Source organism: Erythrolamprus reginae, chromosome 2, assembly GCF_031021105.1.
Source record: "Erythrolamprus reginae isolate rEryReg1 chromosome 2, rEryReg1.hap1, whole genome shotgun sequence".
Classification (NCBI taxonomy): domain Eukaryota; kingdom Metazoa; phylum Chordata; class Lepidosauria; order Squamata; family Dipsadidae; genus Erythrolamprus; species Erythrolamprus reginae.
The window spans coordinates 224,828,860-224,841,480 of NC_091951.1; the positions used below are offsets into that span (position 1 = coordinate 224,828,860).

The 12,621-nt window shown below is 41.4% G+C and overlaps 1 protein-coding gene across 1 annotated transcript in view; it reads left to right on the forward strand.

Moving 5' to 3' along the window:
* Positions 1–12,621, forward strand: part of CLCN1 (chloride voltage-gated channel 1) — a 91,762-nt gene that overhangs the window by 66,987 nt on the left and 12,154 nt on the right. Inside the window, 5 exon segments of the mRNA XM_070736821.1 lie at positions 1–20; positions 125–338; positions 2,878–3,011; positions 8,394–8,605; positions 8,923–9,010. The exon segment at positions 1–20 is cut by the window's left edge and continues 91 nt beyond it. Coding sequence (XP_070592922.1) covers positions 1–20; positions 125–338; positions 2,878–3,011; positions 8,394–8,605; positions 8,923–9,010 — 668 coding nt within the window.

The following is a 12,621-nucleotide window of genomic DNA, read 5'->3' on the forward strand; positions in this document are numbered from 1 at the left end:
TGGCGGTTATGCAGTAATCGGTAAGTGTAGGAACTTTCTTCCTTTCTCTAGTTCCAGTCGTGATGCAAGTGATGCTAACTTTGATCCCATTCCCCCCCCTTATCCTGTTCTTCCACTGGGAAAGGAGCTGCAGCTCTCACAGGTGCTGTCAGCCACACAGTCTCCACAGCAGTGATTTGCTTTGAGCTGACTGGTCAGATATCCCACATCCTGCCAATGATGGTGGCCGTCATTCTTGCCAACATGGTGGCTCAGAGTTTGCAGCCGAGCCTTTACGACAGCATCATCCAAATAAAGAAACTGCCCTATTTGCCTGACTTGAGCTGGAACCAAATAAGGTATTTAGAGCTGACCAGGAAGGGAGTGGGTATGGGAGGAGGTGGGGGAAATTAAGCAGGTTCTGGAGAATCGGTAGCAGAAACTTTGTGAAGTTTTGAGAACTGGCAACTATCACCTCTGGCTAGCCCCAGATTGGGGTGGGAATGGAGATTTCGGAGTATCTTTCCCCTGCCATGCCTACCAAGCTACGCCCACAGAATTGGTAGGGGAAAAAATTGAATTTCACCCCTGAGGTAGGCTAAAATCAGGTGAGATGTTCAGGAAGAGATAGGGATCAGTACAATCCCAAGCAACAAAGCAGGTGGCCCATATATTGGAATGTATTTATTTTGAAATCATCTGTCGAGTAGAATAGAACTGTGATGGCCACAGATGTCACGCATAGCCATATTTGAGGGCACATGACGTATTGCCCCATGCTAGCTCCAGTGTGCATGCAGGCACTGGCCAGCTGATTTTCAGCTTTGAGGAAGACCGTTTTCGCTCAGCGGAGGCTTCCTTGAAGCCTCCGGAGGGCAAAAAATGACCCAACAGGCAAACTAGAAGTTTGTTATTCTGAATTTCCAATTTGCCTGTTGGGCCATTTTTTGCATTCTGGACGCTTCACGGAAGCCTGAGAGTGAAAAACAGCCCATGGGGGGGGGCGCATGCACTGAGAAGCACACATACAAAATGTGTCACACATGAGGGTTTTGCATACTGGCACACATGTGCGCTAGTGTGAATGTGCACTCCCATTTACAGCACGCAGGAAGAAAAAGGGTTGCCATCACTGGAATAAAATATAGAGTTCCAATCCCTAGAGTTGGAAGGGACTTGGTGGTCATCTAGTCCAACCCCCTGCCTAGCCAGGAAAACTACTTCAGACCAGGGGTGGATTGCTCCCACCTCTTGGCACTGCGCACGCAACATGGAGAGTGTCACGTGCACATGCGCATATCCCCGGTGTGATTTTGCTTCTGTGCCAAAACGCACTGAAATCTCATGGGAGACATGCGCACAAGTGTCATCTCACATGTTTTTGCTTCTGCGCATGCGCAGGAAGCAAAAAATATAAAAAATATAAAAAATTAAAGAAAAAAGATGGCAGTGCCCAAAGGACTGGCACCAGAGCAGTCATGCGCAAATTACGCAATCTGGCAGCTACTACCGGTGCGCAGTCACCTATCGCACCAGTAGAAACCCATCCCTCCTTCAGACAAATGGTTATCCAACATCTTCTTAAAAACTTCCAGTGTTGGAGCATTGACAACTTCTGGAGGCAAATTGTTCCACTGATTAGTTGTTTTAACTGTCATGAAATTTCTCCTTAGTTCTAAGTTGCTTCTCTCCTTGATTAGTTTCAGAGCTAATGTAACAGCTATGACAATCCATAGCTCAATAGCTACTGTAAAGACTTGAAGTGGGGATGATTTGAAGTTTGGCTCTTTACACCATACCTGAACCACAAAGCAACTAATCACATCTTTGCTTAGCACCTTGAACAAAAATGCATTAAGTAAAGTCCAGTTCAGTTATGTTTGGGAAACAACAACTCCCCAAAACCTCAATTCATTAATCATAAGTCAACTTTCTTGTTAGTAGGGTGAACACGCCCAGGAAATGTATGAAGGCTGTCCATTAACAACCATTGGTTCTTTTTTGACTCCTGGAAATAGTTTAAACTGAGCAATGGTTCTGAAATTTCAAGCCACCTAATGGCCTGAATGGAAAGAATTTCAGAAAATGATGTCAATTCTTTCTCTCGAAGCTCTAAGACAGTGTTTCCCAACCTTGGCAACTTGAAGATATTTGGACTTCAACTCCCAGAATTCCCCAGCCAAGGTTGGGAAACACTGCTCTAAGAAATAGCGATCAGATGTTGGTTCCTACAGGTTCGGAACAGTTCTGTAAAACTGTTAGTAACTTGGCGGCCTTGGTCACTAGAACTGGCAGCGACCCAGGCCTTCCATGCCACCAAGACAGTTCTCTCAGCGGCGCCATAGGTGTTATCTTATTTTTTGCTTCTGCGCATGCACAACTTTTTTTTAGTACTGTGCAATGCACATGCGCCCTTGTGATGCATCCTTAAGCAAATTGGCAGTAGCAGAATCCGGAACCCACCCGTTATAGCTATCTCTGTTTTGCAACATGGTTGCCCTCCCAGGCATTTGTAGCTGTTGGGAATAGCGCCTATGTTCCTTTGTTTTTGCGTACATTTATTTCTTGCATTTATATGGTTGCCCAACTCAAACAACCTGATTGGATGGCGTACAAAGACCAGTAAATGAAAATATCAAGGAAAAAAACAAACAAACATGAGTGATTTAAGTAAGTTTTTCTAAAAGCCTGTGGAGTTTTGTGTTTTATGTTTTTCTGTTAGATGTTCCAGTATTTTAATGACATCCTGTAGGCTTTAATTAGTAGGATTTTATGGTACCTTTTTGATAGGAAGTAGCTTTCAGCAAGGGCTCAAAGTATGACATGAATGAATATATGAATCTCTCTCTGTCCCACGTTACTTATTCTTTCTTCATTTTTAATTTATGCCCACGCAAGCAAATACAATATTTTTGTTGAGGACATTATGGTGTCTGATGTCAAATTCATCTCCTCTAATTGCAAATATCGGGATCTGAAGGACGTGCTCCAGAACACCACCGTCAACACATTTCCTCTGGTGGATTCTCCAGGTGAGCTTTGTAGCGAAACACATCAATGCCTGTTTTCAATTAAAGCAGTTTTGCCAACCGAGTTTCTGAAAAGGTTTCTCTGGGATTTACATTTGTTCACTCCAAGCATTTCTGATCAGTCATTTGATTGGTTTTAATGAGGATGTAATTCTTTCAAATGTTGATTGCATTTTTAAAAAATAAGAATTTCTGGCTGCATTTATGATGGCTACTAGTGAGTTGCCAGTGGTTCTGCCCGGTTCTGCGAACTGGTAATGCCAGCGACAGGAGGCTCTGCCTACCCACCCAGGACACTTCTCCACATGCACGGAATTGATTGTGCACAGAATTTTCTGCACATGTGCAGAAGTGTCACACGGGCACGTGCGGCAAACTGGTAGTTTTAGAATCCCTACTGCTGCTAGCTCTCTGGGAATGTCCAGACAAAAGCTTGCTTTTCCATTGGGAAAAAAAAAATTCCAGCTGGTTAGTGTTCTGCCGGGCTCTCTGGTAGGAGCCTCCCGAAAATTCAAGGATACAAATTTCAGACACACACACGTTTGAAAATTCAAAACAATGTTCTTTATCACAAAATTCAAAATAAACTGAGCACTCCTTTTGTATTGCAAAGAGCACTTGTCCCAAAACAACCGGGTGGTCTGTACAATTTCCCTTAATCAGTCTTTAAGTACTTAGCTAGCATCTGTGAAGAAACTTCACACCCCTTCTTCTTCCACAAAGTGAAACACCCACACACTTTGCTCTGCGTTGGTTTCAAAGACGTGAAAAATCAACAAACAAAGTCAAGGCACGATTCCTGAAGAACTGCGATCAGATACTCTTCCACAACGGCCAAACCCATACGCTGCTATTTATAGCAGCAGCCCTAATTACTGGAGCCCCACCCAAACATAGGTGGCCTCTCTTATCTCCAGTAATATGTCCTTACTTGGTCTCTTCTACACATCATTCTGCGCTTGGTGGGTCCAAGACGTCTTCATCCGAATCAATGGAATATAATGGAGATTGACTGCCTGGGCTGTGTGCCAAGCCCCCCTCTTCCAAGTCACTCCCACCTTCTTCTTCATCCGAGGAAACTAAACTCTGAACTGACTCTGTCGGCAATAGCACAGGCCTATGATATGTTGAAGTTTCCCCTGCATCCACCTCCACATTCCCCGGGGCAGGAGCTGGGCCAGAGCCAACCACAGTAGTTAGCAGATTTGTTGAATATTCCTGCATTATTTTTAAAAGTAATTTAGGGCAGAAATGGGATGAATTACCTCTTCCTAATAGAGAGGCAGTGCCAAAAAGTAAAAAGGGGGCAAAGAAGAATAACATGGATTTTTTTCCCAGATCTTTCTAGAACCTGAGCACTAGAGTTGTGGGAGTGGCATTGTTGAGGAGAGATTATAGCACTGGTGACAATTGGTAAATTTTGTATACTTGATCAAGAAAGAAATATTAAATGGCTGCATTCGGTGTATTTATTTATTTATTTGATTTTTTAATGCCACCCTTCTCCTTAGATTCAGGGTGGCTGATGCTATGTTAGCAATAGCACTTTTTAACAGAGCCAGCATATTGCCCCCACAATCCAGGTCCTCATTTTACCCACCTCGGAAGGATGGAAGGCTGAGTCAAACTTGAGCCAGTGGTGAGATTTGAACTGCTGACTTGCAGATCTAGCAGTCAGCTTTAGTGGCCTGCAGTACTGCACTCTACCCACTGCGCCGCCCCGGCTCTTTTTTTTTTTTAAGGGGGAAAAGGGTGCGTCTTATACTCCAAAACTATGGTCTCATAAAAATCTGAGAACTCAGAAGACACTGTTTTTGTGAATATGTATCTCCTGAGTAAAGTAGCTTAGAAAATAATTCAATAATCAGCCACAAAGCCATGGTGGCACAATGGTTAGAATGCAGCTTTGCAGACTACCTCTGCTGCCTGCTGACTACCAGCTGTTTGGCAGTTCTATTCTCACCAGGCTCAAGGTTGACTCAGCCTTCCAATCCTTCCAAGGTCGGGTAAAATGAGGACTCAGGATTGTTGGGGACAATATGTTGACTGTAAACCGCTTAGAGAGGGCTGCAAAGCACTGTGAAGCCGTATTTAAGTTTAAGTGCTATTGCTATTGTTATTTTTCCACATTTTTGGTTTTGCTGATAAGATAAATGTAAAGATAATGATGCAGTGTCTCTCTCCCCACTCCTCCGAAACAAGGATGTCCATGAGAGGCACCAATACTTTTGGCACCACTGACAACAATGCCTCTGGAACCAACTCCCCCCGGAGATTAGAATTGCCCCCACCCTCCCTGTCTTTCGTAAACTACTCAAGACTCATTTATACCGCCAGGCATGGGGGAGTTGAGATATTCCTTCCCCCTAGGCCATTACAAGTTATGTATGGTATGTCTGTGTGTATGTTTGGTTTTTATAAATAAAGGTTTTTAGCTGTTTTATTATTGGATTGTTACATGCTGTTTTTATCATTGTTGTTAGCCGCCCCGAGTCTACAGAGAGGGGCGGCATACAAATCCAATAAATTATTATTATTATTATTATTATTATTATTATTATTATTATTATTATTATTATTATCTGTGAGTAAAAATGCGTACTGAAAAAAAATCAGGAACAGTATGGCAGCCCTTTCTCAAGTAACAGAATTTTTTAATTTAAACTATAATGCATTTGATGAATTCCCTGGATAAAGTGACCTACAGCTTAAGACTTTTAAAACTTGTTAATTTTTAAAAAGGCTATCGGACACCTTCGGATATTCTGTCATCATAGATGAACCCATCAACTGTCCTATCACGTGGGTTGAAAAAAATTGCATTGAGAATTGGCCAATTGCACAGAGAGAGCCAATTGCCATAAAATGCCCGGACAGTAGGATTTGGACACCCACCACCTTACATTAGGATCCAGTGCCTTGTGTGGGAGAGAAGGCAGCTACAAGGGATTGGTGCCAAATACTGAATTGAATCAGCAGCAGCTGCAGTCCTGTGAGGAAATCTCACCCTGATGGAAGAAAAGGAGGAGGAGGGGAAGAGGAGGGTGACAATGTATTTCTGGAAGCGGGACATTAAGGCTGCTTTATGGTCAGAAAACTTCAAAGATAGTTGAGAAAATAACAGATAACTGGACTGCAATATACAGATTCCTGATAGTACCTTGATGAATGTCTTTGGTTGCATTTTGCAAATCAAAATGCATTGATTTCATTCTTGTTTTTAATTTGTATGCTATCCCATGTCCTTGTGAGTTGGCAGCTGTGCAGGAAAATAATAATATAGGTGGCAGCAAAGGGATACAGAGAAGTAATAGATCGCCTGTATTTTTGCAGTCCAAAGAACTGGTTGTAGACTGCCAGAGCCTGGTTGAAGCTAGAAAAACCAGAGCCTTATTGCAGAGGCCATTTATTTGCTCCAGATCAAATGTTTACATAATCTTTGATTCCCCTCATTCTTCTATATCCTAATCATGACAGAAGAAACACTTTGACTCTGGAATGGTGTCGTTGATGGATTCCCCGTCAGCCTGCCGCATGTGCGCGAACTGGTTCCGGCTGACGCGGGCAGGAGTGGTGGGCTGGAAATGATAGCCAGCTTCTCCTGGAGGGAGGACCAAGCGACGGTCTCCACAGATTCAGGGTCGACTAGTGTGGCTGAGAGGCTGTAGATTGTGGGGCCATAGGAGTTCAGGATAATAGTGTGCTTCCTGTTGTCGGATGCATCTTGGAGGTTACTTGCTTGGAGAAAAATTCTGAATTTGGACGTGTAAGCTGTCCAAGTATCTTGATCGGGGTTGAAGAAGGCCGGTGCCTGTGTCATGGAGGAGGCCATCGGAAACGCGGAGGTCAGGCACCCTCGTCGCCACTGTTAAATCAGAGGCTGGAGACTTCGAGTTGATAACAGCTCTTTTTATTGAAGAGAACAGTCAGGAGTGTTCAGCACTGCTAACAGACTTCAACTGAGAACAACAGCAAAAGCCGCGTCTATTTATACTCTTAAAAAGTGCGGGAAAACCTTTTGACAGTTATTTATTTTTGGCGGCAAGTCTATTTGATTTGCCACATCTTAACCAATCAGCGACCAGCTTTTACATAGCATAGCAAGACATAACAGTGTCCCCTTGTCTGTTACTTATCTACAATGCAACCTCAATAGTTGGTTGAGGATTCAGAGGTATATTCTGAATTTGTCGAACGTTTCAAGAATGCACATGTGTAGGCTGAGGAGAAGTGTTGTGTGGACAAAGCAGAAAGTAGATACTTTTTATATAAATAGATTCCTGTCACATTTTCCTCTTCCATTTTCTCCATTTCTAAAATTACATTTTATTTAATGCATTTCTCTGAGTCATCTCATATGAAACGAATGCTGCCTGCTGTTAGATTCTTTCTCATTGGGAAACAGATCAGTTTTCCAGCGTTCTCCAAGCTCTTCCACACACACTGAAATCTGCTGCTCTATAACATGCGATGAAACCCAGCCTTCTGAGATGTATTCCTTGATATTTTTCGGTTTTTCTCTACAGCCCTGACCTGTTACTAGCCATGTTTAAGAGAGTTATGAGGTAATTGTGAGAGGGAAGTTTCCTAGAGTTGTCGTCCTACAATATGGCAGGAATTGACAGTCTAGTTGTGTTCTTAGAAGAAAATATATTTAAATTCATAAGGCAATCCAAAGGCACTATTTCCTCTTCATCAACACTCCGCAGTCTGCATTGGTTGCCGATCAATTTCCGGTCACAATTCAAAGTGTTGGTTATGACCTTTAAAGCCCTTCGTGGCATCGGACCAGAATATCTCCGAGACCGCCTTCTGCCGCACGAATCCCAGTGACCGATTAGGTTCCACAGAGTGGGCCTTCTCCGGGTCCCGTCAACTAAACAATGTCGGTTGGCGGGCCCCAGGGGAAGAGCCTTCTCTGTGGTGGCCCCGACTCTCTGGAACTAGCTCCCCCCCAGAGATTAGAACTTCCCCTACCCTCCTCGCCTTTCGCAAACTCCTTAAAACCCACCTTTGTCGTCAGGCATGGGGGAACTGAGATATCTCCCCCGGGCCTATACAATTTATGTATGGTATGCTTGTGTGTATGTCTGTTTAATAATGGTTTTTTAAAATATTTTAAACTGTAAACTATTAGATTTGTTATAAACTGTTTTTATTGTGTTGTGAGCCGCCCCGAGTCTACAGAAAGGGGCGGCATACAAATCTAATAAATAAATAAATAAATAAATAGATAGATAAACAAACAAACAAACAAACAAACAAACAAACAAATCATAAAGGTGTAGGGGTCCTCATATAAAATGGATTCATAAGCTGAAGGTCTGTCAAGTGATTCTGATCGTTCAGATCTTAGATTTCCTTATTTGCTTTTCCGCTCTCTAGATTCCATGATTCTGATGGGCTCAGTGGAGCGAAGTGAACTCCAGGCTCTGCTGCAGAGACACCTCAGCCCAGAGCGGCGTCTGCATCTTGACCGGGAGATGCCACAGAAACTGATTGAAGCATCTTATGATGGACACCAGTGGAAGCATGAATCATTTGCTTTTGTGGATGAGGATGTGGACGAGGAAGAAGAGAACAAGGGAAAGACTGAGGTAGTGAATGGGAGAGTAATAAAATGGGGGGGGGGGAGAAACCCCAACAATAGTGAAAAGTAGAAAAAGAAATGTAAGCAACGGGACATAGTGACTAGGTAGAGTTCAAATCTCAGAGCAAACTCACTGAGTGCCACTAAGGAAACTGCAATTCACCTTAGAGCATCTCCTTTGTAGCATGGAGAAAAACTGCTTCTGCTGAAGAGTTCATAAGAATTGCTTAAATAATATACATGATAATTTTTGGAGAAACAGCAGATTTTTAAAAAAGTATTTATTAAAGGAAATGCTAATTCTTGCTTTATTTTCTATAATAGTTTCCACAGCAGCCTGACTATCCAGAAGGACCTAATGGGCCAGTGACTCCTCACAAGCTAGTGGAAGAAGCACCTCCACAAACTCCAGGTATTGTGTCCTTCTGATTTCTTGTGGTGGAATGTGATGGGCAATATTTGAAGATTTAAAGGGTCTTCTCTAATTGGGGTATGGACTATGGGATTGCTGGAAAGTGGACATATATCTGACTTACTTTATCAACTTACTAATGATAATGTTTACTTTGAAGGGGACAGAAAGATAATCATAAAAGAAAGAACAGAAAGATGATTGTAAATTATGCAAGTACAGATTGCAATCGGGTTTTGTTTTTATATCATATAAAAATTCAATTTTTAGTTAAACAGTGTGTTGCCTGGATACAAATATTTTTAGGACATAATCAAAGTGTTTACAACAATATTCATTTCATTGGTATTAATTCAATAATAATAATAATAATAATAATAATAATTATTATTATTATTATTATTATTATTATTTATCAATTTTATCAATTTTAACAAACTTTCCTTGTATCATTAGTCCTTTTCTTCTATCTACCTGTTTCTAACTGTTAGAAACTGCTAGCCATTGATAAAATAAACCCCAAGTCAAAACGTATTTAGTTTCTTCCTTTTCCTTGTGTTTTAATCTATCCATTTCTGCACATTCTAATATTTTTTAAATGACATTTTGATATTTAGGGATCTCTTCACCTTTCCACCATTCTGCAAATACAATTCTAGCTGCACTTAATACATGTAAAATTCCCCTTGTTATACTGCATTTGTATCAGAGATATTTTTTGTAATTAAGAGATGAAAGCCCCTAAATTGTAAGCTATGTCACACAATTGTTATATACTTTATCCCTCCACACCTTTTCTTTTTCATCCAATCACTTTGCTCATATATCTCCACGAGATAAGTCTGTTTAATATTATGGGGGTTTTATATTTTCACCCACCAGGTTTTATGACATAACTTCCTATTCTTCTAATTCATCATTGCTTTATCTCTCAAGGTCACTGTTCCATAAACATAGAGCCAAAAGGGTACTGATTTCTTTAGTGAGTGTTGTCTGCCTTCCCAGGCATATCCTCAGGGTTAAAAATATAATGGATTTACAATGAGAAGAAAAAAGAAATATGTCATAAAGCATTTAAAGTAAAAACACCACTAAGGATTGCAGGATAGTTTCAGTTAAACACATTTGAATCTCCAAATATGCCCAGGTTTGCCAGATTTACTTTAAAAAGAAGAACTGGCAAATCCAGGTTGGCTTCAGATAGAAAGCACTCCTAGTGCTACTAGTGAAAAAGCACAGGACAGCCGTTCCATCTTCTCCTCCTTAATGTATTCCATCCGGGAAGAAAAATGACAAAACAACTGCTAGGAAAATATAGGGGGATTATTGAACATATGGAGGTGGACACTTCATCAGACTCTGCATATTTTATTTTGAATAAAACAAGGACAGGTGAAATATATAACACTTGTTGACATATAACTATGTTAGATCCACATATTTTTCTAGTTTAGTTTAGTTTAGTTTAGTTTATTTAGATTTGTATGCCGCCCCTCTCCAAAGACTCGGGGCGGCTAACAACAATAAAAAAACAATGTAACAAATCTAATATTAAAAAGTAATCTAAAAACCCCCAATTTAAGAGATCAATCATACCAACAAGCATACCATGTATAAATTCTATAAGCCTAGGGGGAAGGGAGAAAAGATTTTCAATTCCCCCATGCCTGACGACAGAGGTGGGTTTTAAGGAGCTTGCGAAAGGCAAGGAGGGTGGGGGCAACTCTGATATCTGGGGGGAGCTGGTTCCAGAGGGTCAGGGCCGCCACAGAGAAGGCTCTTCTCCTGGGTCCCACCAAATGACATTGTTTAGTCGACGGGACCCGGAGAAGGCCAACTCTGTGGGACCTAACCGGTCGCTGGGATTCGTGCGGCAGAAGGCGGTCCCGGAGATATTCTGGTCCGGTGCCATGAAGGGCTTTATAGGTCATAACCAACACTTTGAATTGTGACCGGAAATTGATCGGCAACCAATGCAGACTGCGGAGTGTTGGTGTAACATGGGCATTCTAGGGGCATTCTGCTCCAAAATGAAGAGTGAACTTGACAGACATCAGAATTATAAAAGCATGAGGACCCAGATTGTTGGGGCCAAAATGCTTACTCTCTGTAAACTGCTTAGAGAGGGCTATCAAGCACTGTGAAGCAGTATATAAGTCTAAATGCTATTGCTACGCTTAACAGGAGACTGGCATTTGATCTCTTGTTAAATTTGTGCAGTAAAATATCTGTAATACTAGAGTCTTCAGCATGGTGCATGGGGTGATTGTATGCCTGTCTTCAGGTCCCATGGGTACCACTAGGTCCTTGAAGCCAGTTAGTTAAAATTCTTTGAATAAAAAAAAAATTGTTGGGAAGTAAGGCTGCTCCAAAACAATAACACCGCCCTTGAGATTAACCTAAGGTTTCAGCAGGTGTCTCCGAGGTCTAGTGTTATCCCCAGAGGTTTTCTTAGAAAATAGTTTATTGGGATGTGTGCAGCCAAGGGATTTGTTCATATTTTGGTAGGTCTTTATTTTATGATAGGTCATAGCAGCCTTTGTGTGAAAGTCCCTATAATGTATGCTCAGTTCCAAGGGTGGCTATTATCTATACTTGAGGTACTTAGTCAACAACATGTTACCATGCACAATGGTAGCAGAGTGAGGTTCCAATTATGAGTCCTCAGTGCTCCATAATTGAAGGCAGGCAATTGCTCTGCTGGATCAGGGCAAAGCCTCTATAATCTGGCATCTGTTAATAACCACCAACTAGACCTGTCTTTCTTAATTTGTCCAATCATGTTTTCTGTTAAACTCTACACACACACACACACCCCGCTTATTTTGGTACAGAAGCCTAGAGCTTATTGGCTCTTGAGAGCGATGTGTTTTACATTTTATTTCCTGCGTCTTTTCAGACAATGTGCAATTGTCCTTTATTTCACACAATTCTACAAAAAGATTCAGACATTAGAAACCATCTACACTCGCCCCAGGTTTTTTCTTCTGCTATCTTTTTCTTGCTGAAGCTAATTCGTTCAGGAAAGCAGCAGGTCAACAGTGCAATCTCTTTCCCATGTGAAAATTTATACCTGTATTTGAGGCAAGATGAGCAATTGGGAATGGTTGGAAGGAATGGTGCAGTTTAGTGAGGAATGAAATATTAAAGATGTCCTTTCCCAATATTCTGTCTGCATTTCCAACTTCAAAGTAATTTCATATTCCCCACTGAAGATCCAACCTTTAATCATGTTTAGCACAACTAACAAGCAGGGAAAAACTAGCCAGTATGTTTTTGAGCCAAACGATAAAACTGATGTGTTTGGGTTGTCTGATTTAGAGCCAGTTACAAACTGATCGTGCTAGACAGCTGTTACTAGATGAAATTGGTATGGTGTTACAACGCAAACCCTAACCATGAATTAAAGAATTTGGAATTGCACTTTCCTGGCTCTGTACTGCTGACACTTGGATTGATGGATGATTGATGCAATTGTTCTATAATGAAAGTTTAAGAAAGCCAAATGGCATTTCTTCCAGCAAAGCCGTGCAGGTGACTGATTTGATTCACTCTTGTAATGAAATTGACTAGAGGAAACAATATAATCTCTGTTTTCTCCACTTATCTAC